The sequence below is a fragment of the Martes martes genome (genome assembly GCF_963455335.1).
Source record: "Martes martes genome assembly, chromosome: 7".
Taxonomy (NCBI): domain Eukaryota; kingdom Metazoa; phylum Chordata; class Mammalia; order Carnivora; family Mustelidae; genus Martes; species Martes martes.
The window spans coordinates 59230862-59256441 of NC_137894.1; the positions used below are offsets into that span (position 1 = coordinate 59230862).

The window sequence follows — 25580 nt, forward strand, 5'->3', positions numbered from 1 at the left end:
AACAAAAAGCAGGTGAATCCGTCCTTAAAGGGATGAGTTTGGGGGCACAAAGCTGAGAGGACGCGAGTAAAAGTCAAGATCTTTACTCCTAGTAGTCTTGTGGGAAGGTTCAAGGTTACCATCAAAGTCTGCCCTTTTGAGTTTCCTCTCACGATCCGTGCTGGAGTAAAGAAGTTCCAGGCATTTCGTGAAAACATCTGGCGTTATCATTCCTTTCTGACTGATTTATTTTCCCACGTCCCTGCAGATTTCCTTGCTCTAGTCCGCCCGCAACAAATTGGCAAACCCCAAACCTGGCCTCATTCCCCTGTTTCCGCGACCGGGCCCTCCCGTCGCTGAAGCCAATTCTGCGCGCTCCGGTCCGCCCCCGGGACTCGCCCCCGGCGTGCAGCCCCGCCCCCGGCGCGCAGCCCCGCCCCCGGCACGCAGCCCCGCCCCCGGCACGCAGCCCCGCCCCGGCGCGCAGCCCCCACCCATGGACCTGCCCCCGGCGCGCAGCCCCGCCTACGGGCCCGTCAAGAGAGCTGAGCCCGGCCCGGGAGCCCGCGGGTTGCCCACCACCGCCACCGCAAGGCCGCCTGGCCTGGGCCACCGCGTCGCCATGGCTGGGGGCCGTGGGGGCCCCGGGCGCGGCCGGGACGAGCCGCCGGAGAGCTACCCACAGCGCCAGGAGCACGAGCTGCAGGCTCTGGAGGCCATCTACGGCGCCGACTTCCAGGACCTGCGACCGGACGCGTGCAAATCGGTAGGAACGTGGCTGGCCCGGGCTGTGCTGGGGTGTTGCGGCCCAGTCTTTGCTCTGTCCGACTTCCCCCGGCCAGGCCCGGCCTGGCCTTGCCGACGCCGAGCCACCGGCCCTTTTTACGATTCTTCAGTCCTTTAGTCCCTCCCGATTCCACCCACACTTACTTTTTGTCCTTGCACCGGCTCTGCGGGGTCTCCAGAACCCCCACCTCGGCCGAATTCTCTCCCAGCCTTTCGTCCAGGTCGGCTTCTCCGCCCTAACCAACACTTCTCTTTTCCACTGACACGCCGAAACGTCCTTGCCTCCTTCCAGTCTTCCCTTCCTACCCCAACCCCCCGCCCCAGCTGAAAGCCCTTGAATCTGACACAACAGTGGAATAAGAGATCATTGCAACTTTGTTCTGACAACGCTTTGGGGGCGTTTGCACAGACCTTACTGATTCCCCCGCCCCCCCTTCACTATTCCCTTCAAGTCTCACCTCCCCTTGTGTTCAAAACTAGAAACCACGTAAACCTCACTGTTCTCTCCAGGTGTCCTCACTGTTTTGCACATGGAGGAACTTCCTTTAAGGCACTTGGAGAGTATAGAATACATTCATCTTAGCCATAATGGAGGAGTGTGCTGCGTTTAGACCTTTTAAATGACATTAGATTTAAAATATTACTTTCCCTTTTGTCTGGGAGTAAAGGCTCATTATAAGTAGTTGACACTGATGGTTTCTCCCCCACCCTTGAAGAATTATCTCTGAATAATAACATTTAAAAAGTCGTCTCTTCCCTTCACCTGTCATTCCTGCATTTCACATTTCCTCAACAGATAGGATTTTCTGCAGCTGTGAGAGCACAACAGTCTCCCTCTCAAAGTGCTTCTTCATTAAATATTTATTGTTCTAGGCATCAGGAGCATAGTCCATGGCAAAGCATATCAAACCTCTAGCCCTCAGGGAGCTTTCTTTTCTAGTGCCTAATTTCAAGAGTTTTTTTGTTTGTTTTTTTACTGAAGTAGTAAAAATGTAAATATTCCCCTTATACATTCTTACACTAAAAGTAGTATAACTTTCTGGTGGTCTGGTAACTTGTCTTTCTAAACATTGAGAACCAGGAAGTAGGCCCATTAAGCAGCCAAAATGGGAGTCAGAGTGTACCCATGGACTCAAGGCAGAGTCTGTAAGACCCCCTTCAGAGCCACTTTCTGAAAAAAAAAAAAAAAAAAAAAAAAAAAAAAATTATTTATTTATTTGACACACAGAGAGTACAAGTGGGTGGGTGGGGAGGGTCAGAGGGGCAGGGAGAAGCAGGCTCCCCGCTGAGCAGTGAGCCCAGCTTGAGGCTCCATCCCAGAACCCCGGGATCATGACCCAAGCTGAAGGCACTTAACTGAGTGAGCCACCCACGTGCCCCCAGAACCACTTTTATTTATTTTATACATGCTTAGCTATCTAGTTCCAAGGCTACAGAAAGACAGAAAGTAAAAAGGAGCTGCTGTAGGTAGGGATATCAATAATGGCAGAATTTACATTTGGTGACCTTTCTAACAGAGAGAAGATTGATAAAAGCAAACAAAAACTATAAACGGGAGGCAGAAGAACTCTAATAGCTGTCTGTGGTTCATAGCACGGGGTGGATAGCCTGAACACTTTCATAGGCCTTATAGGCAGGTAATTGCTGGCCATTAGCAATGAATCAGACTGTGGTTATTCAACAAGTACTTATTATCACCTGTGTGCCCGTCTTCAGGGAAGGATCATGCAGGTCCACAATCCTCTATCCAGAACCGTAGAGACCTGTCCAGTTGCAAAATTCAGAAGTACTTATGTTCACATTCATGTGTGCACATTCCATACCTTACCTAATACCTCACTTAGTGTGGTGGCTGAGGGAAGGGGCATCCAAAATAAGACAGTGAAACCTGTATGTTCAAATATTCACAAGGCTGGGATAAATAAAGGCTATTAATAGCTCCTTGTCAGGTTAAGCCAAATTTGCTGCCAATAAATCCAGGTCAGAATTTATTGACCTGAATAGACTTCAGGTTTCTTTGACCTCTTTTAGGGGATGCATTAGAATGTAGATTTCAGAGGTCACAGTTTACTAGCATTTGTAATATTTATAAATAATTAAACGCTTTTGGAATGCTAATTATTTTATGTACTAAACAAGTTTGGACACTACTAGGTTAAAATATAATTTACTCTAGAGTTATACATGTATTACTAATTATCTTGGCTTATCTTTCATGTCAGCAAAGGGTCTCTTAATTTATAATTTGATATCTATTGCAAAATTCACTCCCAAAGGTTGATTGTTCTGTCTCTGGGCCCAACTTTAGTGTATGAGAGTCCCTGTTTTCCTATCTTCACCAACATTGTAAACAGCAGACTTTTCATCTTTCCAGTAAATGAATGAAACACTTTTTCCTACTATGTTGTCCGTTTTCTTTTTCCTCCCTTTTTTTTTTTTTAAAGTAATTTCTATCCCCAGCATGGGGCTCAAACTCAAAACCCTGAGATGAAGAGTAGCATGCTCCATCAACTGAGCCAGCCAGGTATCCCATATGTTATCTGTTTTCTTTGTTATTTGTCAGTTATTTTATATTTAAAAAAATTAGCATTATGGGTCACATGTTGCAGATGTTTTTCCCCTATTAAACCATGTGCACTTTGATAATTATGTAATTTATGCAATTAAAAAAACTTAATGTAGTTAAAATGACCTATTTTTTTGTTTTGTATTTCCCCCCTTTTTTTTTCCTAGAAAAGATATCCCTACTTGAGTATTACTAAAAAATGAAGTCTTTAAGGTTTTCTTTTAATTCTTTAATGACTTTCTTTCTAAAATTTAAAAAACTTTAAAAAATTTTTTAAAAAAAGATTTACACATTAGACAGAGAAAGAGAACACAAGCAGGGAGGAGGGGCAGAGGAATAGGGACAAGCAGACTCTACTGAGCAGGGAGCTCAACATGGGGCTCAATCCCAGGATCCTGAGATGATGACCTAAGTGGGAGGCAGATGCCTAACTGACTGAGCCACCCAGGCACCCCTGTTTTCAAACCATGATCAAATAAATAGAGAAATTTTTTTTAAAGATTTTTATTTATTAGGGAGAGAGAACACAAGTAGGGGGAGGGGAAGAGCCCATGTTGGGCTCCCTGTTTAGCTAACATGGGGAAAGGAAGAGCCCATGTTGGGCTCCCTGCTTAGCCAACATGGGGCTCAATCCCAGGACTCCAAGTCATCCCTCTTTTTTTTTTTTTTTTTTTAAGATTTTTATTCCGCTAGCCTTTTTTTTTTTTTTTTTTAAGATTTTACTTATTTATTTGACAGATAGAGATCACAAGTAGGCAGAGGGTCAGGCAGAGAGAGAGAGGAGGAAGCAGGGTCCCCGCTGAGCAGAGAGCCCGATTCAGGGCTTGATCCCAGGACCCTGAGACCATGCCATGACCCGACCTTAACCCACTGAGCCACCCAGGCTCCCCTATTCTGATAGCTTTTTAACAAAAAGTTCTTAGCTCCATCTAAATATGTATTTAGCCTGCCTTCTTCCACCCCCCAGCTAGCTAGTTAGACTAACACAATTTTTTTCAATTTTTCCCACTATTAATTTGAAGTACCACATTTACATTATATGAAACCGTCTAGTTTCATAAGGACAGGGTCCCTGTATTTGTTCATGCCTACATGTCTGTCCTTGGTAAAAGCTCTCAAGATTTTTCTTTGCATGAAATAATTCCCAAGTGTATTTAGATCTGTTGTTGATTCTTTATTCTACCCCATTAATCTGTTGAAGCAGTACCGCCACTTTGCTTTAATTACCATTGATTTGTAACAAGCCTTCTTTGGTATTCAGTATGGTCACCATTTACTTTATAGAAGTTTCCTGGGGACGCCTGGGTGGCTCACCTGGGTGGTTAAGCGGCTGCCTTCGGCTCAGGTCATGATCCTAGCGTCCTGGGATTGAGTCCCGCATCGGGCTCTTTGCTGGGCAGGGAGCCTGCTTCTCCCTATGCCTTTGCCTGTGCTCACTCGCTCTCTCTCCCCCTCTCTCTCTGACAAATAAATAAATAATATTTAAAAAAAAAAAAAAAAAAGAAGTTTCCTGACTACTTCTACTGTAGTCTGTCTTTTTTTCTTTCTTCCTTCCTTTCTTTAAGATTTAATTTGTTTATTTGTCAGAGGGGGAGCAGCAGGCAGAGAAAGAAGTAGGCTCCCAGGGAGCCTGACATGGGGCTCAATCCTAGGACCCTGAGATCATGACCTGAGCCGAAGGCAGGTGCTCAACCAACTGCACCCCCTGGGTATCCCTGTATTTTTTTCCCTTACGAATTTTAGAATCAACTTGCCTAGTTCAGAAACTTATGGTGACATTCTTAGTGGAATGACATCACGTATATTTAATTTGGGGTGAATTCAGATTCTCAATGTTTTCATGTTCATTTTTTTCATTGAAATATAATTGACACAATGTTACATTAGTTTCAAGCGTACAACACTGATTCTGCACTTCCCTGCATTATGCCATGCTCACCACAAGTGTAGCTACTATCTGTTACCATCTAACCTACTAGAATATCATTTACTATATTCCCTATGCTGTACCTTTTTTTTTTTTTTTTAAACTAGGCTCTATGCCCAACCTGGGCCTTGAACTCATGACCCTGAGATCAAGGCCTGAGCTGAGATCAGGAGTCAGATGCTTAACAGACTAAGCCACCCAGGCACCTAGCTATACTGTACTTTTGATCCTCTTTTATTCCTGTATTCTTTCCATTCCTGGAAGCCTGTATTTCCTACTTCCTTTCACTCAATCTGCCCATTCCCCTACTTTCATCCCCTCTGCCAACACCAGTTTGTTTTTTGTATTAATGAGTTTGTTTCTGCTTTTTGTTTATTGTGTTGTTTTTTAGATTCCACGTATAAGTGAAATGATAGGGTTTTTGTCCTTCTCTGTCAGACTTCACTTAGCATAAGGTCATCTATATTGTTGCAAATAGCAAGATCTCGTTCTTTTTTGGCTTAGTAATACTCCTGTGTGTGTGTTATGCACATCTCCTTTTGTATCCAGTCATCTATGGATGGACACATGGGTTGCTTCCATATCTTGGCTACTGTAAATAATGCTACAGTAAACATAGGGGTGTGTATATCTTTTCAAATTAATGTTTTCATTTTCTTTGGGCAAATACCCAGTACTGAAATTACTGGGTCAAAAGGAATTTCTTTTTTTAATTTTAGGAGGAACCTCAAAAAAATACTGTTTTCTGCAGTGGCTGCACCAGTTTGCATTCCCACTGACAGTGCACAGAGTTTCCTTTTCTCCATATCCTTGCCAACAGCTGTTATCTCTTATGATTTTTATTTTAGCCATTCTGACAGGTATAAAGTGATATCTTGTGGTTTCAATTTGTATTTCCCCGATAACTAGTGATGTTGAGCACCTTTTCATGTGTCTGTTGGCCATTTTCCTTTTTTTTTTTTAAGTAGGCTTCATGACCAGCGTGGAACCTAGTGTGGGACTTGAACTAACAACCCTGTGATCAAGACCTGAGGTGAGATCAAGAGTTGGGTGCTTAACCAACTGAGACACCCAGGCACCCCTTCCATTTATACGTCTTTGGGAAAATGTCTGTTCAGGTCCTCTGCCCATTTTTAATTGGATTATTTGTGGGTTTGGTTTTGTTTTTTTTTTGCTGTTGAGTTGCTTAAGGTCTTTATATATACTTCAGATATTTATCCCTGTTTGATGTATCACTTGCAAATATCTTCTCCCAGTCAGTAGACTGTCTTTTCATTTGTTTCATTTTTCACTGTGCAAAAGCTTTTTTTTTCTTTTAAATTTTAATTTTTTAAGTGATCTCTGTTCCCAACATAGGGCTTGAACTCACAACCCCAAGATCAAGAGTTCCATGCTCCACCAACTGAGCCAGCCAGGTGCCCCTGGTGCAAAAAGCTTTTTGTTTTGATATAATCCCAGTAGTTTATTTTTGCCTTTGTTTACCTTTCCCAAGGAGACATATCTAGAAAAATGTTGCTAAGGACCTCTCACATTTAGATCTTTAATCTGTTTTCACATATTCTTAAAATGGAGCTGTAGGTTATTAAATTCTAACACTGTTTAAAAATGTTTTCCAACCAGACAGATAAGGCAAATAAATACTTAAGAGAGAAGGTGAATGAACTTGGTGATTTTTAGAGTCAGTTACAGCAAATACTCATTTTTAGAAAAGGAGATATGGGAGAAATCAGTGATTAAGGCATTTAACATAAAATCAGAGAAAGACAGATACTGTCTTATATGTGGAATCTAAAAATACTTAAAAATTTAAAAGTATCCTCAAAAAACTGAAAATAGAGCTACCCTACGACCCAGCAATTGCACTACTGGGTATATATCCTAAAGATACAAACGTGGTGCTCCGAAGGGGCACGTGCACCCGAATGTTTATAGCAGCAATGTCCACAATAGCCAAACTGTGGAAAGCGCCTAGATGTCCATCAACAGATGAATGGATAAAGAAGATGTGGTATATATACACAATGGAATACTATGCAGCCATCAAAAGACATGAAATCTTGCCATTTGCGACGACGTGGATGGAACTAGAGGGTATCATGCTTAGCGAAATAAGTCAATCGGAGAAATATAACTATCATATGATCTCTTTGATATGAGGAAGGGGAGATGCAAGCTGGGGGGGTTTGGGGGGAGGTAGGAAAAGAAAAAATGAAAAGATGGGATTGGGAGGGAGACAAACCATAAAAGACTCAATCTCAAGAAACAGACTGAGGGTTGCGGGGGGGAAGGGGGACGGGAGAGGGTGGTGGGGAAATGGACATTGGGGAGGGTATGGGCTATGATGAGTGCTGTGAAATGTGTAAACCAGATGATTCACAGACCTGTACCCCTGGGGATAAAAATACATTATATGTTTATTAAAATAAAAAATTTTAAAAAAAAAAAAAAATTTAAAAGTAAGCCAAGCTCATAGATGCAGAGAACAGATTGGTATTTGCTTGGAGGGTGGAGAGGAGGATGGGTGAACTGTTTTTTGTTTTTAGTTTTTTTAGGTTTAAATAAACCAAATTTAAAAAACATAAAATATAGAAGAATGTTACCTAATTTTCTTTTTTTGAGCTTTTACTATCATTTTTATTTTTTACTTCTTTGCAGACTTAAAACCAGAAACTTACCCAGATTATCTTGCTTGCACTTGTTACTTTATTTCTAGATCTATTTTCACACAGAATTGTTTCTTTCCACTTTACAGATTGAGATCTAAAGCGTGTGAGGAAGAGGCCACATTGAGCCAAGTCTGGCCATCAAAATTTTAAGGAGGATGTGATTAGCAGAGTCCTAGGTAACAGTTCTAGGCCAAACACCTTTTTTAACTTTTTTAACTTTTTTTTAACTTTTTTAACCTTTTTAACTTTTTTATATATAATTGTTGTAGATAACACATAGCATAGAATTTATCATCTTAACCATTCCTCAGAGTACAGTTCAGTAGTGTTAAATGTATTTATGTTGTCGTGTGACAGAAAACTTAGTTTTTATTAATTTCCCAAACCTCGTCCTCATCTGCTGTTTGTCTTATAATCCAGTGAATTTTTGTAAAGATTGATTTGTTAGAGAGAATAAGCATACAGGAGAGGGAGAAGCAGACTCCCTGCTAAGCAGGGAGCCTGTTGCCAGACTCGATCCCAGGATTCTGGGATCATGACCTGAGCTGAAGGCAGATGCTTAACCGACTGAGCCACTGAGGTGCCCCCCAAGCCAGTGAAATTTAATCATGGATTGCTATTACCCTCATGCTTCAGCCTTGGAACCAAAAGGTTTGCTGCTATGTGGCATCACTAACAAAATTCTCAATTTTTAATAGTCTTCTTACTCCAGTACTTTTTTTTTTTTTTTAAGATTTTATTTATTTATTTATTTAAATGTCAGAGAGAGAGAGAGAGAGAGAGAGAGAGCGCGCGCGTGCCCTCGAGCGTGTGCACACAAACAGGAAGAGAGGCAGGCAGAGGTGGAGAGAGAAGCAGGCTCCCTGCAGAGCAAGGAGCCCGATGTGATCTGAGCCGAAGGCAGTGGCTTAACCAACTGAGCCACCCAGATGTCCCAACTCCAGTACTTTTAACAGAAACAGACACTTCCTTAAACCAGTTTATTTTGTTGGGCCTGAGTGTTAAGGAAATGTCCAGAGAGAAGCAGGTTCAAACTGAATAGCAGGCGTGTCTGACGGCACTGACAGGGGTCTCTTCTGGGAGGCATGCGTGTATTGTGCTGGGAAGACACACTTGAGGTCAGTGTTCCAATCCTCTGGGGTATTTTAAGATCCTTTGGTTTTGTTTCTTGAAGAGTGAGCATTTGTTTAGATGAGTCCAAATGAGCATTACCTGTCTTACTTTTTAGAATTGAGTTTGCATCACTTTTTCCCCTTTTTATACATCATAGTCCAGGAGCGTATCCAGCTTCATGATCCCAAGAGGAACATATACAGGTCGCATCTTAGTGTAGTGATCGGTGATACTACATAGATTACTTCTTGCCGTGACTTCTCTTTATGCTGCCTTCGTGTCACTTGCTTCTTCAAAACAAATTTTTTTTTTGTATGAATTTAGTCACAATTTTTAAAACTTATTTTCATTAACATGTATTATTTGTTGCAAGGGTACAGGTCTCTGAATCATCAGTCTTACACAATTCACAGAACTCCCCATAGCACATGCCCTTCCCAATGTCCCTCACCCAGCCACCCTATTCCAGCCTCCCCCATCTCCCTTCCAACAACCCTCAGTTAGTTTCCTGAGATTAAGAGTCTGTTATAGGGGTGCCTGGGTGGCTCCCTGCCTTCGGCTCGGTCATGGTCCTGGGATTGAGCCCGGCGTCGGGCTGTCTGCTTGATAGGGAGCCTGCTTCCCCCTCTCTCTCGGCCTGCCTCTCTGCCTGCTTGTAATCTCTGTCAAATAAAAAATAAAAAATCTTAAAAAAAAAAAAAAAGTCTATTATGGTTTGTCTCCCTCTCTGGTTTCATCTTTCATTTTTCTGTCCTTTTCCCTGTGATCCTTTTTCTTGTTTCTCAAATTCCTACTGTTAGTGAGATTATATGATAACTCTTTCTTTGATTGGCTTAATTCACTTAGCATAATATTCTCTAGTTCCATCCACATCGTTGCAAATGGCAAGATTTCTTTTTTTTTTTTTTTTGGATGGCTGCATAATATCCACTGTATATATATACCACATCTTTATATATTCACCTGTTGATGAACATCTAGGCTTTTTCCATAGTTTGGCTGTTGTAGACATTGCTGCGATAAACATTGGGGTGCCAAATTGGTTTTATTAAGGTCTATTTTGTAGTATGTATATTTTATATCTGATACATGCTGCATTGTGTTTTCTTCTCCTTTAGTGCTCTCAAATTTTTTTGTTGTTGTTGTTATCCCTTACCTTATAAATACTTGTCTGTAGGTATTCCAGGAATTCATTCTTTCCTTGTATAAAGTCAGAGAATTTTATCAACACTGTTCTAACCATTTATCTTCTGAATGCATGACGGGGGCCCTACCCACCCCACTCCCCAGCACATCTTGGTTGTTACCATCATTTTTAATCAAGTCCTGTTCAGCTCCAGGACTCCTCGAATGCCCTAATGTGAGCTCATGCATGGTATCCTAAATATGGCTTGCACAGAAGCCTCTCCTATTGAGAAGCCCCTCAGTTGGCTCAAGGAAAGCCTGGCAAATATTCTGCTCTTATCTTTAAAGTCCTTATCTCCTGACTGTCCTTTTTTTTTTTTTTCTTTCTTCTCTTTTTCTTTTTTCCCTCCACGTGCCTATATTGGTTAGTATTAAGTTTGGCTACATATTACAGAAAATGTGACAACTAAGTTCCTTTTTCTGCATGCAGAAGTCTGGAATCTAGGGCTTTTTCTGATTTGTTGTTCCACCATCCTTAATGCGCCCTTCATGGTCCAAAATGGCTGTCTGAATGCCAGCCATCATATCTGCATTCCAGTCAGCAGAAAGGAGAAAGGGATGAAGTTGCATGTGTTAGTTCTTTCCTCTTTTTTTTTTTTTTTTTTAAGATTTTATGTATTTGTTTGAGAGAGAGCGTGCACATGTGCATGAGCAAGCAGGGAAAAGGAGAGGGACAAGCATTTCCTCTTCAGTGTGGAGCCTGACATGGAGCTTGATTCCACGGCCCTGAGATCTTGACCTGAGCTGAAATCAAGTAAGAGGCTCAACTGTCTGAGCCACCCAGGTGCCCATAGTTCATCTCATTAGCCAGGAATTAATCTGGTGGCCAGAGTTAGCTGCGAAGGAGTTGTATCCAGCTTAAAAAAAAAAAAAAAAAATCAGGGGTTCTGTTGGCTAAGAAATAAGGGGAGAGTGGATATTGGGGGAACAGCAGTCTGCTGAGAAATGCCCTGAAGTTTATACCCTGTGGAGAAGAATATCATGCTGGTCCAATTAAATTGTCAGCCAGAGATAAAGGCCTTGAAAGTAGCAGATACCCACTTCCTCACTGTACTATTCTTTTGAGTTAGTTCCCCTTGGTAATCAGATCCAGACAAGCTGTTAGTTTTTTGTCCAAGAGTATGTCCTTCCTCAGTGGCCTTGGGTCTCTTCCTTCCTCCAAGGTGCCATCACTGGGCCCCTGCACCTCCTAGAGCTGAAACCTTCACGTATCCAGGAATCTCTTCACTTTGTTTCCTTCAGAACCCCTTCCTCCTTCCTAGAAGTTTTGGCATTACCTGGGCTCATTACTCTTATCGCTTCTCCCCTGCTGGCGTTGCCATGTTGTGGAAATAACTGGAACACTAGACATGCGTGGTGTTATATGGCTGGCCCAGCCCAGGAGCGTTTGTGGAGTGCTTCGTACTTTAGGCCCCAGTGTTCTACCCACGCGTGTTCCCCATGGTGGTCCTGGGACTGGCCCAAAGGCCTCCTTCCCTGAGGCTGGCCAGCCATTCTTTACTGGATTCATTGTGGTTTATTAGGCATTCTCTTGAGTGAAGAGATCTTCAAGATGTGTAATCTCCCAGTTGGCCTCTATTTTCTGAAGCTTGTTTTCTGTTCCCAAGACTCTGGACATCTGGTGAAGGGCTCTCTGTACCCTTTCCCTGTGAAGTCTACTTACATTCAGATACACTCTTCACTTCCTACAGAAAGACAAAAGGGAATGTGAAACCAGATTCTCTGTCCTACCTCTGCAGGGATAACTCACTTCATGTGGTGTATGTTGTCTATATGTTAAAAGTTGGTTTCCATCCTGGGCCCAGGAAAGATCTCTCCTTTGGTTTATAGTTGTAGTTTCTACTTATATGGCTTGTGGATAATTTTATTTATTTATTTGTTTTTAATTTTTTAGAAAAGATTCTGTTTATTTATTAGAAAGCGAGAGAGTGAGTATAAGCTGGGGAAGGGACAGGCGGAGGGAGAAGCAGACTGTGCTGAGCAGGGAGGCCAGTGTGGGGCTCAATCCCAGGATCCTGGGATCATGACCTGAGCCGAAGGCAGACACCTAACCAACTGAGCCACCCAGGCATCCCTTTTTTTTTTTTAAAGTAAGTTTCCCACCCAGTGTGGGGCTTGAACTCAACAACCCTGAGATCAAGAGTCTCATGCTTTACTGATTGAGCCCGCCAGGCACCCCCCAAAAGTGTTTTCTTGTTAAAGTTATAAGTTGTGATCATAATATCTCTCCAAGATTTATGGCCTGTGAGGTGAAAAAGCCTATAAAGGTTTGAGCTTGTGGAGAAAGCACTAGTAAAATTTTGAGTCTAACTAGCCTTTCTTTCAGTATTTACATCTGTAAAATGGACATATATAACTTCCCTATGAAGCTGGATTCTTGTTAGAAAATGAGTAATAGGCACCTGGGTGGCTCAGTTGTTAAGCGCCTGCCTTCTGCTCAGGTCATGATCCCACAGCTCTGCTCAGTGGGGAGCCCGCTTCTCCCTTTCCTTTCCCTCTGCCTGCCACTCCCCCTGCTTGTGCTGTCTCTCTCTCACAAGTAAATAAATAAAATCTTCAAAAAAAAAAGAAAACAAAATGAATAACATAGCAAAGATGGGTTGGTAGGATTTATTTCAAAATAATTTCAGGTGGTGTTTGGGAGTAAAGGTAACATAGATACACAATATTGGCCATAAATGGTAATTGTTGAAACTGTATGGTGGGTGCATGCAGCTCATTATATCATTATCTACTTTTGTTTGAAAAAATTTTATGTATTTCATTATTGAAAATTTCTATAATAAAAAGTTCTTCTAAAAGAGAGTGTTTGAGACTGGTCAAGGCCATAGTCTTTATTTTTCTTCCTAGTGAATACCTGTTTCAACTGTTTTTAGCTAGATGTTTCTTATGCAGAATTCTGTCTCAGATGTAAAGCAGAGAACAGCTGGCCTGCCCTGGTTGGAGGGGGACAGGAGGCCGGGGACCCTGTTAGTTCATTCTCACGCTCAAACCTTTGAGGCTCCTTGGAGGAAACCCACCAGCCTCTACCTGCTTTTTCTTCTCATGTCCTCTGTCCTTCTGGAAAAGGCCCCCTCCTCCTGTGTGTCTGTCTTGTGCCCATTGCTGTCTGCCCTCCAACAGAGCCTAATTTTGTCTCTTTCCTCCTCTTCCATAAAAATTCCCATCAGCATCCTTATATGTATATGCTCTAGTGTCACCCATCTTTAAGACAAAATAAGAGCTTTCTCCCTTGATCTCACATCCTCCTCCATCTGTGGCCCCGTTCTCTGTCCCCTTAATGCCCAAACCTCCCAAAGGACTGCTCCAGATGAGCCGAGTCCTTCCCCCTTAGTGTTCCCTCCTCATCACACCAGGGTCTGCGTTCAGTGCCCTCAGAGCCAGCTCTTGGCAAGGTTACCTGCAGTCCGTGTGACCCCAGCAGTGGATTCTGTCCTCCCTGTCCTGAGCCTCAGAAGCATCTGTAACAGACACTTTTCCTTCTGTTTCCTTCCACTGAGGCCCAGTCTCTTTGTCCACTTTATCTCAGACACACCTTTCTCCTGCTTTACTTGGTGTCCCCCCTCCCTCCTGTGTTCCAGAAAAACACTGGCCTCCCTTGGGCTTTTTGGAACACACCAACCTCTTGTTCACTTTGAACCTCCTCATGTGCTCTTCCCTCCTGGAATGTTTGGTCTCTGGCTTCTGTCGGCTTTAGGGCAGTGTGCTCAGGTCTCCCTGATGACCACGTCCAAGGATGTTCCCTCATACCTGCTGCAGGTTATTCTCGAAGTAGAGCATAGGGAGACAAGATGTTACTCTAGGTCTCTGACTAGAATTAAAAGGGTCTCTGGCTAGAATTAAGGTGACATGAGACAGATTGACAGAAGAGCATGCAGATTTTTACGTGTACGTTGGAAGCCCCATAGGGCTCCCGTAGGGAGATGAAGACCTGAAGAATTGGCCAGGCCTAAGTATTTATAGGGCAGGTTGAACAAAGAGAGGCAGTTGTGAAAAAGTAACGAACATATGGGGAGACTGAAGAAAGATCAGAGTTATTTTGCAGAGTTCTGTTTGCACAGAATTCTCTTGGCCTCGATGTTCTCTGATAATATTTTGTTTTATTTTTGAATATTTCATTTATTTGCCAGAGAGAGCATGAACAGGGGCGAGGAGCAGGGGGAGAGAGAGAAGCAGGCTCCCTCCTGAGCAGGGAGCTTGACTTAGGACTCGATCCCGGGACCCCAGGATCATGACCTAGCCAAAGGCAGATGCTTAAACCACTGAGCCATGCAGGCATCCCAGGCTATTTCTTTCTTTCCAGTGTAGGTGAGCATTTTTCACACAGGCGTTTTATCTCCTGTTTTCAGGAAGGAAAGAGGGTTAGAGGGCCCTTCTCGCACCTTCTGTTTTCAAGTACCCTTAGCTCAAAAGAATCCTTATACCGAAGTGGCATATCTTGGGGCAGCTGATTCTGTCATGTCATGTTTTCTCTTCGGTAGCACTTTCTGAACTTGAACTTAGGTGTTAATTGTCCACCTCCACCTCACCCCACCCCCACAAGACTGGAAGTTCCACCACAGCTGGAGCCATGTCTGTGTTCTTACTTCTTGGTGCTCACAGTGCCTGATAGAGTCTGTGCCCATCACTGTGGGCGATGACGTGAGATGGCTGAATGAGTACATGGAGGACCTCATGGGTCGCTGGACGTTTCTCTACATTCACAGAACTGTGCTTTCCTGGAGCCTGACTCCACGGCTTCAAGGAAGCATTAGGATAAAGCCCTGTGAAAACCGAGCTTCCATAGGTTACACACATCGTTGATGAGAATTTTGTTTATTATATAATTCAGGGTACTGTAGGTCGTAAATACCTGTTACAATTTAGTATTGCTATGTACTTTGTTGCCCCCCCCCCCAGTTTTTTTTTTGGTGCTTTTCCTTTTCTGTGAAATGTGAAAGAAAATAACGTCACATTTCCCTTTTTGCCCTGGCCACCTAGATGTTCCAAGATGAAGTCAAACAAAGCCCAGTCAGCCCCTCAGGGTTGGCAGTAGCAAGGGAGTGGGGATGAAAAAGACACAGTTTGGGAGCCAGAGTTGGATCTGAAATCCAGCCTTGTCGCCTGTGTCTCTGGACAAACAGCTGAAAGGTTCTGAGCTTGAACTGCTTCATATGTAAAATGGAAACGGTGTCCACCTATAGGGTTAATAAAGCGCCTGGACCATGAGAGTGAATATTTTTTCCCTCAGCCTCCCTTCTCTCATGATGTACAGATAATATAAACTGCCTCAAAGTTTTTTTTTTTGAAAAGCATATTTAATAAAGAGCAATAGATGGAATATTTAGTTTTTTTGGTGAAAAGCAGTCAGCTGAGAGCGTACCCATGTTTAGACGAGCCTCAGGTTTCCATGTGGCTGTCACTTGTCATTATCTCAGTAGTCATATTTCAACTAAAGTTTCCTCTACTCAAGAGGTGCCTGACCCACCTGTCTGAAAATCTCCCTTACCGCTCTGTTCCATCATTCTGCCTGATTTTCTTTACGGCACTCCTCACTATGGAGAATACTCACTTGTCTTTCTCATGTGTTGGCTAGTTGGGCCCGTGTCTGTCCAACTGACCCCTGTACTCCCAGCCTCTAGAATGTACCCATGTATAATCAGGTGATTGGTCCGCTGTAACGTGCACAGACAGAAGTTCCGTGGAACGTTTTGCTTCACGTCTTAGATACCTTTGAAAAGGATGAAGCAATCTCTCTGGCATAGGCCTTGTTTTTACTTTTTATTTTTTTTAAAGGGTTTATTTATTTATTTGACAGGGGACACAGAGAGAGAGAGAGAGAGAGAGAGCGCACAGGCAGGGGGAGTAGGAAAGGGAGAAGAAGGCTTCCCACTGAGCAGGGAGCCTGATGCAGGGCTCGATTCCAGGACCCCAGGATCATGACCTGAGCCAAAGGCAGATGCTTAACAACTGAGCCACCCAGGTACCCCAGGCTTTGTTTTTAAACCGTGCTTTAGGAAAAGATGATCAAATACCTGTATAAAAGCACAATTGCACGTAATATTTAGAAAGTAGAACGTTCCTGCCAAGATGCTCATTATCTTAATTGCTAATAATTGGCTCTCCAGGTGGGGGAAAAATATATATATATATTTTTTTTCTTTTAGGTCAACGAGCCCCCTGAAATCAATTTAGTTCTGTACCCTCAGAGCCTAACTGGTGAAGAAGTATACGTACAAGTGGATTTGAGGGTTAGATGCCCACCAACCTACCCAGACGTGTGAGTACATTTATGAATACCTTCCATGTGATACCACTTCTGTTTTCACAGCATGGAAACAGACATGTTAATGGTATTTTCCCCTTCCTGCCTCTGTTTCACTTAAAATTTCATGTCCTATCCCGTATATCATTGATACTACATCTACAGTAGATATTTTCGTGAAACCTGTCTCATGGTTAAGTCTGCTTATCGTTGTAGAATAGTCCCTCCAGATACTAATAATTGCTACGTGACTAAGTATTTGCTTTCTCTATTTTGTTTAGATTTTGTTTATTTGAGAGAGCATGAGCAGGGGGAGGAGCAGAGAGAGAAGGAGACTCCCAACTGAGAAGGGAGCCCAATGCGGGACTTGATCCTAGGACCCCGGGATCATGACCTAAGCCGAAGGCTAATGCTTAATTGACTGAACCACCCAGATGTCCAACCCCACACATTTTCAGATCTCCACCACCTCACTCCCCCACCGCCCCACCCCTGTATCGCCTCTGGATGAGAACCACTGACAGAGCAAACGCATTGTCAGTCTGTAGTCAAGTACTGTCTCTTTGAAGTCTGTGTGTATTCCATGGAATCTTGCCGCAGACATTCCACGTGGAAAGGCAGGTGGGCTTGGACAACATTCTGTGGTTCGAGCTTACTGTGTAGGAAACCAGTGAAGGAAAGAGACAGAGAAAAGGAAGCCGTGCCTTACAGAGTGGGTAGGAAATTTACAGAATTTGTTATCCTAACAGCTGCTGGAGAAGGTGAAAGTCCAGATCAAGGTGAGTTTCTTGAATTTAGTAACCCTCTTTACCTATAACGCTGTGCCTGGAGTAGATACAGTAGGTGTTTAGTATTTAATTTCTGAATTGGTTAAAGGTTAATTAAGCTTATGAAAGAAAAATAAGGCCACGCCTCTCTGGGTTTTATTTTTCCTGACACCAAATAGGTGGTGTGTTTTCTGACCGTTGGGTGCCCAGCAATTCACTTTCTTTTGGACACGAATGAGCATAGTTACTGTGGACCTCGTGGGTTAAGGGCTCAGTTCTGCAAGATTGCAAGCGCCAGTTGCATGTACCATATTTCTGATCAGTTGGCCAAGAATTTGTGAGGTCCTGCAATGCCCTCAGTGGGTTTGATGCTGTGTTAGAAGAGTCTATAGAACTCAGGAAGGCACTTGACTTATAATTACCAGGTTACTATAAAGGATATAATGTAGGACCAGCCCAATGAAAGGTGTGTCAGGAAGGAATGTGGTGAGAGTTACGGAATTCCTTTCCCCTGTTGCCATTGACAGGTATCCCCTGGGGGCACAGTCACCCCTGGTTGGGAACCACTGGGCTGGAGGGCCATTCTGGTAAAACCCTGATGTATCCAATTGGTAAAAATAATATGGGATTTTTTTAAAAAATTTTTTAAAGATTTTATTTACTTATTTGACAGAGATCACAAGCAGGCAGAGAGGCAGGCAGAGAGAGAGAGGAAGGGATGCAGGCTCCCCACTGAGCAGAGAGCCTGATGCGGGGCTCGATCCCAGGACCCCGGGATCATGACCCGAGCCGAAAGCAAAGGCTTTAACCCACTGAGCCACCCAGGCGCCCCGGGATTTTTTTTTAAACACCATGGAAATGATTATGAAAAGCTACAAAGCAGACCTTATAATATCAGCTATATAAAATTACAAATTTTGTGCCATGGGCATCAAGAGAAAGCTGGAAAATTTTTTTTAAGTCTAATTAGTATTGTAGATGGATTTTTCATCATTCTGTTGATATTGCTATGTAATGACTGCTGAATTAAATTATGTAAGGCTTCCCTTGGGGAGAACATTCTTATCCTTTGAGATGACATGGTACAGGAAAACTTTTTTTTTCTACAAAATTGTCCTTCATGACACCATGAGAGAGTCCTGGGTTAGATAGATCATATGTAGACTCAGGACTCTATGGCATTTCTGTTCTTTTTCTCACATATATAAACATCATTCTCTCAGATTGCCATCTGTCTGAGTAGATCATGATGGTGGTAATCTGTGACACTGGAACATTGAGAGAATGCAGAGAAGGTGAATTGTAAAGGCTTTGCTTTTAGATAAAAATACCATCAGTTACTCAGAAATGCTTGTAGGACATAGAGTCATCTTCTCTTCTGTAAAATTAAGCAAAGCCTATTTGATCTCTGTGACTTGTTACTGGATACTATTAACTGGGAACCAAGGGGAACCCGAAGACCGGCTGTGTGAGCTTTGAATGGAGGGTGTTGAGTGTCAGTTGTGCTGGGCGAGGAGAAGGGGGGTGTGCCGGGCATCCTTCTAAGAGCAGAATGGGCAGAGCTCGCCCAGGTAGATTCTGCTGTGAGTGGGTGAGTGAGCATTTCCACCTCGTTGACAATCAGGAGTGACGTGACGGAGCACATGGTGGGAATGCTTGGAAGGATCACTGAGGCTTCATTTTTCTTTTTTTTAACCTTTAAGATTTAAAGTAATCTCTACACCCACCATGTGGCTTGAACCCACAACCCTCAGATCAAGAGTCACATGGTCTACTGAGTCAGCCAGGCGCCCCATCCGAGGCTTCCTCTTGCCTGGTTATCTTGCTTTATGCTGGAGCACACGAATGAGCCCAGAGCACATGGACTCTTTGTGGGTGAACTGTGAGAGTTGGGTTAATTGATGTTGGGGGGGCGAGCCAGGATCAAGCCCACTAAATCTAGTCATCTGGGGGACCGGCTTCTCCCCCAGGGGCTGCAGGTGACCCCACGTGAAGCACTGTGTTGACAGAGTTTCTGGGATGCAGTTGGAATCCTTGGAAATGGAGGAATATGGTACTAGGGGTGTAGAGGCCTATATGAAATCCCTATGTTCAGTGCTTGGACTTAACAAATATTAATTAATTCAAAGAAGCCATACTTCTTGGAGTAACTCCTTTTTGTCTTTCTTTTCCAGAGTCCCCGAAATAGAGTTAAAGAATGCCAAAGGTCTGTCAAATGAAAGTGTTAATTTATTAAAATCCCATCTAGAGAAAGTGGCCAAAAAACATTGTGGAGAGGTAAGATACGTTTAACTGGAGTTGTAAGAGGATGGTGGAAACCTCATCCCCCTCACCTGTGTTTGCCATCCTGCCTTCTCTTGGGCTTAGAGGCTATCCTGTGGCACTTCCAACCTAATGTTGACTAGAATGTTTTGATAGGTACAAAGGGAACATTGTTACTTGTATTTCTTTAACGTACAGTTTTTATGAATGACAAATTGTGAGTATATATGGAGGGTACATTGCTGATTCAGAATTTTTCTGTTAAGAGTCCATGTGACCCTGGCCATGCTGTTGGCCCAGTTTGGATCAGGCATTGTAACCTGATCTTGACTTGAACCTTGACGTTGGAAAACGTTTGCGGACAAGTGTTTTCGGACTGAAGCTTGCCACCTCTCCCTGTTGCATATCAGAAGAGCTCACCATTTCCCTTCTCAGTGATTAGTGACATACTCAACTCCCTCAATGTCCCTCTTGTACTTGAGCATTTCCATTTAGTTCAGCATTCTTTTGTAGTCCTCTGCACATCAGGGTGTACGTGAGTTCTCCCTTGGGTGACAGAACTCTCTGGAAAGCTAGACTAGGTGACTTCCTGGGGCAGCAGGTTACTGTGGTCTTCTTAGGCCACACTAGTTCTCTTCAAATGTGAGCCATCTTTCCTCACTTGGGCAGCTCATGCTTAAGGATCCCATCCTATAAAAACAGAAGAGTTAAGTAATGACTTACCCCAGGTCTTCATGTTTCTTTTGGACCTCTGTGAAAGTAACTGGACTGTTTTTTGGTTGCGTTCTATAACACAGGAGTCACAGCAGGACCTACCCCTTGGTTACTGTTCCCAAGATTTCCGGTGATTTCTTGAGCTACAGAGTGACTGAGGAACAGCCTGAACAAAAAGCTAGGCCCTGGGGATTACTGCAGAGTTCTTTCTGATGCAGTCTGCTGTTCTCAATGAAAAATAATATGGAGTTATACTGAAAATTCAACTGTAGAATCCTTTGGTTTCTTGAATTCATGATGTATGGTTTTTTAAAAAATATTTTTGCTTTATTTATTTTTCATAATTTGGTATTAACTATAATCACTGAGCCGTACATTAGATCCCCAGAACTTAGTCTTACTCTTTGTACACTTTGACCAGGATCCCCTCTTTTCTCCAACCCCCGGGCTCCTGGTAACCACCACTCCAGTCTCCGTTTTTATGGGTTTGGTTTTTTTTGGATTAAGTGAGAATCATACAGTATTTGTCTTTCTCAGTCTGACTTATTTCACTTAGCGTAATGCCCTCAGGGTCCATCCATGTTGTTGGAACAGCGGGGCATCCTTTCTTATGGCCAAATAATGTTCCATTGCATTGATATACCACATCTTCATTCATTCATCCATTGACAGACACTGTATTGCTTTCATAACTTGGCTATTGTGAATAATGCTGCAATAACATGGGAGTGCAGGGATCTCTTCAAGATCCCGTATTCACCTCCTTTGCATATGTATCCAGAAGTGCGAGTTGCTGGATCATATCATAGTTGTTTTTGTTGTTGTTGTTGTGTTTTTTTTTTTTTTTGAGGATCCTCCATATTGTTTTCCATAGTGGTTGAACCAGTTTCATTCCCACCAGCAGTGCACATGGGTTCCCTTTTTGCCACATCCTTGCCAGTATCTGCTATTCCTTGTCTTTTTGATGACAGCCTTTCTGACTGGTGTGAGGTGATAGCTCATTGTGGTTTTGATTTGCATTTCCCTGATGATGAGTGATGTTCAGCATCTTTTCATGTGTCTCTTGGCCATCTCAGTATCTTCTTTGGAAAAATGTCTATTCAGATCCTCTGCCTATTTTCTAATTGGATCATTTGGGGGGTTTTGCTGTTAAAGTTCTGAGTTTTTTCTATATTTTGGATGTTAGCTCTTTTATTAGAAACATGTTTTGCAAATATTTCCCCTGATTCCGTAGGTTGTCTTTTCATTTTGTGGATGGTTTCCTTTGCTCTGTGGAAGTTCTTTTTTTTTTTTTAAGATTTTATTTAGGGGTGCCTGGGTGGCTCAGTGGGTTGGGCCTCTGCCTTCAGCTCAGATCACGGTCTCAGGGTCCTGGGATCGAGCCCCAAATCGGGCTCTCTGCTCAGCAGGGAGCCTGCTTCCCTTCCTCTCTCTCTGCCTGCCTCTCTGCCTACTTGTGATCTCTGTCTGTCAAATAAATAAAATATTAAAAAAAAAAGATTTTATTTATTTATTTGACAGAGATCACAAGTAGACAGAGAAGTAGGCAGAGAGAGAGGAGGAAGCAGGCTCCCTGCTGAGCAGAGAGCCCGAGGCGGGGCTCGATCCCAGGACCCTGGGATCATGACCCGAGCCGAAGGCAGAGGCTTTAACCCACTGAGCCACCCAGGTGCCCCTGTTCTGTGGAAGTTCTAAAACTTGATGAAGTCCCACTTGTTTCCTTTCACTTTTGATGCCTGTTCTTGGGCTTTATTTTAAATTATACTTTTTATTTTGAGCTAATTAGAGATTCATATGCAGTTTTAAGAAATAATACTAAGAGATTCCATGTACTCTGTACTGAGCTTCAAGGTTGTTATATAAGTGGAATCATGTATTATGTAACTCTTGGGACCAGCTTTCTCTTCACCCAGCATAATGCTCTGGAGACTCATCCAAATTGTAGGGATGTATTGGTAGTTGTTACTTCCTGTTACTAGGTAGTATTCCGTGGTATAGATACACTGCTGCTGATTTAGCCATCCACCAGGTGAAAGATATCAGAGTTGTTTCTAGTTTTTGACTATTAAAAATAAAGCTGTGGGGGCACCTGGGTGGCTCAGTCAGTTAAATGTCTGACTCCTGATTTCAGCTCAGGTTATGATCTCAGGGTCTGTGGGATCAAGCCCCGCACTGAGCGTGGAGCCTGTTGAAGATTCTCTCTCCCTCTGCCCCTCCCTCACATTCTGTCTCTTAAATAAAAAAGGAAAAAGAAAAGATGCCTGGGTGGTTCAGTGGGTGAAGCCTCTGCCTTAGGCTCAGGTCATGATCTCAGGGTCTCTGGGATGGAGCTCTGCGTCGGGCTCTCTGCTCAGCGGGGAACCTGCTTCCACCTCTCCCTCTGCCTGCCTCTCTGCCTACTTGTGATCTTTCTGTAAAATAAATAAATAAAATCTTGAAAGGAAAAAAAAGCCATTATAATCATTCACATATGTTTTTATGGGAACATAAGTTTTCAGTTCTCCAGAATAAATGCCCAGAAGTGCAGTTGTTTGTATATGGAAGCTGCATGTTAAATTTTGGAGCAGCCGTCACACTTTTCCAGAGTGACTATACTACCTTACATTCCCAGCAGCAATATGTGAGTGATCCAGTTTCTCTACACCCTTGCCAGCATTTGATGTTGTCACTTTTTAATTTCAGCTGTGTTCTAATAGATGTGGTGGTTATTTACGTATTTATTTATTTTTGGTGGTGGTTATTTTTATGTGTCAAACTTGCTAGACTGTGGTACCCACAACATTGCCCTAGATATTTCTCTGTCTTTTTTTGTTCTTTATTTTTAAAGATTTTATTTATTTGATGAGAGAGAGAGAGCCAGAGAGCACCAGCAGGTGGGGAGATGTGGAGGGAGAAGCAGACTCCCTTGTGAGCAGGGAGCCCTATGCGGGTCTCCATCCCAGGCCCCTGGGATTATGACTTGAGCCAAAGACAGACACTCAACCACCTAACCCACTTAACCCACCCCTGTAGATGTTTCTACCGGAAGGTATTTTTTTAGATGAGGTTAACCTTTAAATCAGTAGACTTTGGGTTAAGCAGATTATCCTCCATAATGTGGGTGGGCCTCATCCAGTCAATTGAGGGTTTAAACTGAAAAAGACTGGCTTTTCTGGAAGCAGGGGAACTACCAGAGGATGGCTGTTAGGTGAGACCTGCTGGGTCCCCAGCCTGCTGGTCTACCCCACATATTCTGGACTCTCCAGCCTCTATAATTGCATGAGTCAGTTCCTTAAAATCAGTCTCTCCCTGTATGAATGGCATGCAAGCGTGTGTGCACATGTCTCGTCCCCCTCCCCCCATCCTATTGGTTCTGTTTCTCTGGAGAACCCTGGCTAATACAGATGCATATCCTGAGGCGATGGTGGAGTGGCTGTTACAAATGAGGGCAGGAGAGGGTTCTGATGAGGTCACATTTGAACAGAGTGCTGAGAGGAGCAGGATAGTCAGCTGTGTAGCTACACAGGGAGAGAAGGACAAGAGCCAGTTTGGAAAGTAGTTCTTACTTTCATCTAGTCTCACATATTGTATCTGATCTGTTTGTACGAAAATGCTAGTCATTTAAATCAATTGACAAAAGAAGAACCCTCCACTGCTTGGCTCCTGTCTCCTTTCTGGTATAGAAGTGGTTTCTCTCCGACATAATAGGAACTGCCTACTTTCCCCAGCTTTGATTTCTTTCTTTCTTTTTTTAAAGATTTCATTTATTTATTTGACAGAGATCACAAGTAGGCAGAGGCAGGCGACTGGGGGCAAGCAGGCTCCCTGCTGAGCAGAGAGCCCGATGTGGGGCTCAATCCCAGGACCCTGAGATCATGACCTGAGCTGAAGGCAGAGGCTTTAACCCACTGAGCCACCCAGGCGCCCCTGCTTAGTATTTATTGATCAGCTTCTACTCTTGTTACTAGCAGGAAGCTAGTGAGGCCTTTAAGTATTTGCCTCTGTACCCCGAAGAATGTTTTCAGTACACTGTATGGAGAGATGAAAGTTCTCACTGTGGCAATGATTCTTCTGCTATCATTTCTTAGACAGGTCTTCTAGTTGGCAAAGTACTTTATTTTTATGCTGTGTTAAACATTTTACGAGATTTATTTGTACACTAAATACTTGTCCAGAAAAATAGTTTGTCAGATTTATGGTACAGAAGATGCCAGTAAAGTTGAATAGGACTGTAAAAGAAGAAGGAAGCTTTTTATTTAGCTAGGTAGTGATTTGTCTTGATAGCAGCACAATGAGGTGAATCCTATAAAAGCTTTTTCCTGCTGTGATTGCATCAGATACGGAATTCAGCATAGGTCCTATCGAAGTTGAGTATCACTGTTGTAAGTGGGCCTCTGACTGCCTGCATCCTTTCCTGAAGTCTCCTTTGGGCCCTGTCTTCCCATTACTTGACCAGTTGTGGTTGACTTTCCTCTGTATGTTTAGGTGATGATATTTGAACTGGCCGACCACGTGCAGTCATTTCTCAGCGAGCATAACAAGCCCCCTCCCAAGTCTTTCCATGAAGAAATGCTGGAAAGGCGGGCTCAGGAGGAGCAACGGAGGCTGTTGGAGGCCAAGCAGAAAGTGGAACAGGAGGTGAGACCCTGGTCACTACCAGCGGCCAGGCCCAGAAGTCGGCAAGCTTCTATCAGTTTTGACTCCGTCTCTGCCCACACACTAATCTGTATTTCAGTTTTGCTCAGCATGTGCTTCGAGCACTGGAGATTCATGTGAGAGGAGGCCCAGAGAGTAACTGAGAAATACGGTGGTGGTTTCCTCCCCCACAGATACCAGTGTTGCTCCTAGAACCCTCCATCTAGTCCAGGTCTTTAAAGAAAAGAAAGGAAAAACTTTAGTTTAGTTTCACTAAACTTCTTGTGGTCTCTCTGAGCTTGTGAAGCTGTGCAGGAATTTACTGAGCTTTACAGGCTGTTTTCTTCCTCTGTGACATACGTACCTACTGTCCAAATGAGTAGCAAAAGCTAGAGATGGAACTCTTGTACGTGCCCTAACCATTTGTATTTTTTCTTCAATCTCTTCTTGTATTTTTTCTTTAATCTCTTTGCACAAGGATGTGCACTCCTATATTATATTTTTAAAATCCTTTAATGAAAGATAAAATACATATCCAAGGTTTTTTTCTTTTTTCTTTCCTAAGTTTCCTTCTTGATTTTTAAAAAATTTTTTAAAAGATTTTATTATTTTTTTTTAAAGATTTTATTTATTTATTTGACAGACAGATCACAAGTAGGCAGAGAGGCAGGCAGAGAGAGAAGGGAGGAAGCAGGCTCCCTGCTGAGCAGAGAGCCCAATGTGGGGCTCGATCCCAGGACGCTGGGATCATGACCTG

General features: G+C 43.1%; 1 protein-coding gene across 4 annotated transcripts in view; it reads left to right on the top strand.

Annotated features, from left to right (window-relative positions):
* Window positions 1-498: 498 nt before the first annotated feature.
* The window catches only part of EIF2AK4 (eukaryotic translation initiation factor 2 alpha kinase 4), a 106668-nt gene continuing 81586 nt past the window's right edge, over window positions 499-25580 (top strand). For all 4 annotated transcript variants that reach the window (XR_013967088.1, XR_013967089.1, XR_013967090.1 and 1 more), the window contains exons 1-4: window positions 499-745; window positions 16369-16481; window positions 19408-19510; window positions 24674-24826. Coding sequence is in view for 1 of the 4 variants with exons in the window: in XM_080807988.1 (XP_080664114.1) it covers window positions 602-745; window positions 16369-16481; window positions 19408-19510; window positions 24674-24826 (513 nt within the window). In the remaining 3 variants the exon portion in view is untranslated. The remainder of the gene's footprint in view (window positions 746-16368; window positions 16482-19407; window positions 19511-24673; window positions 24827-25580) is intronic.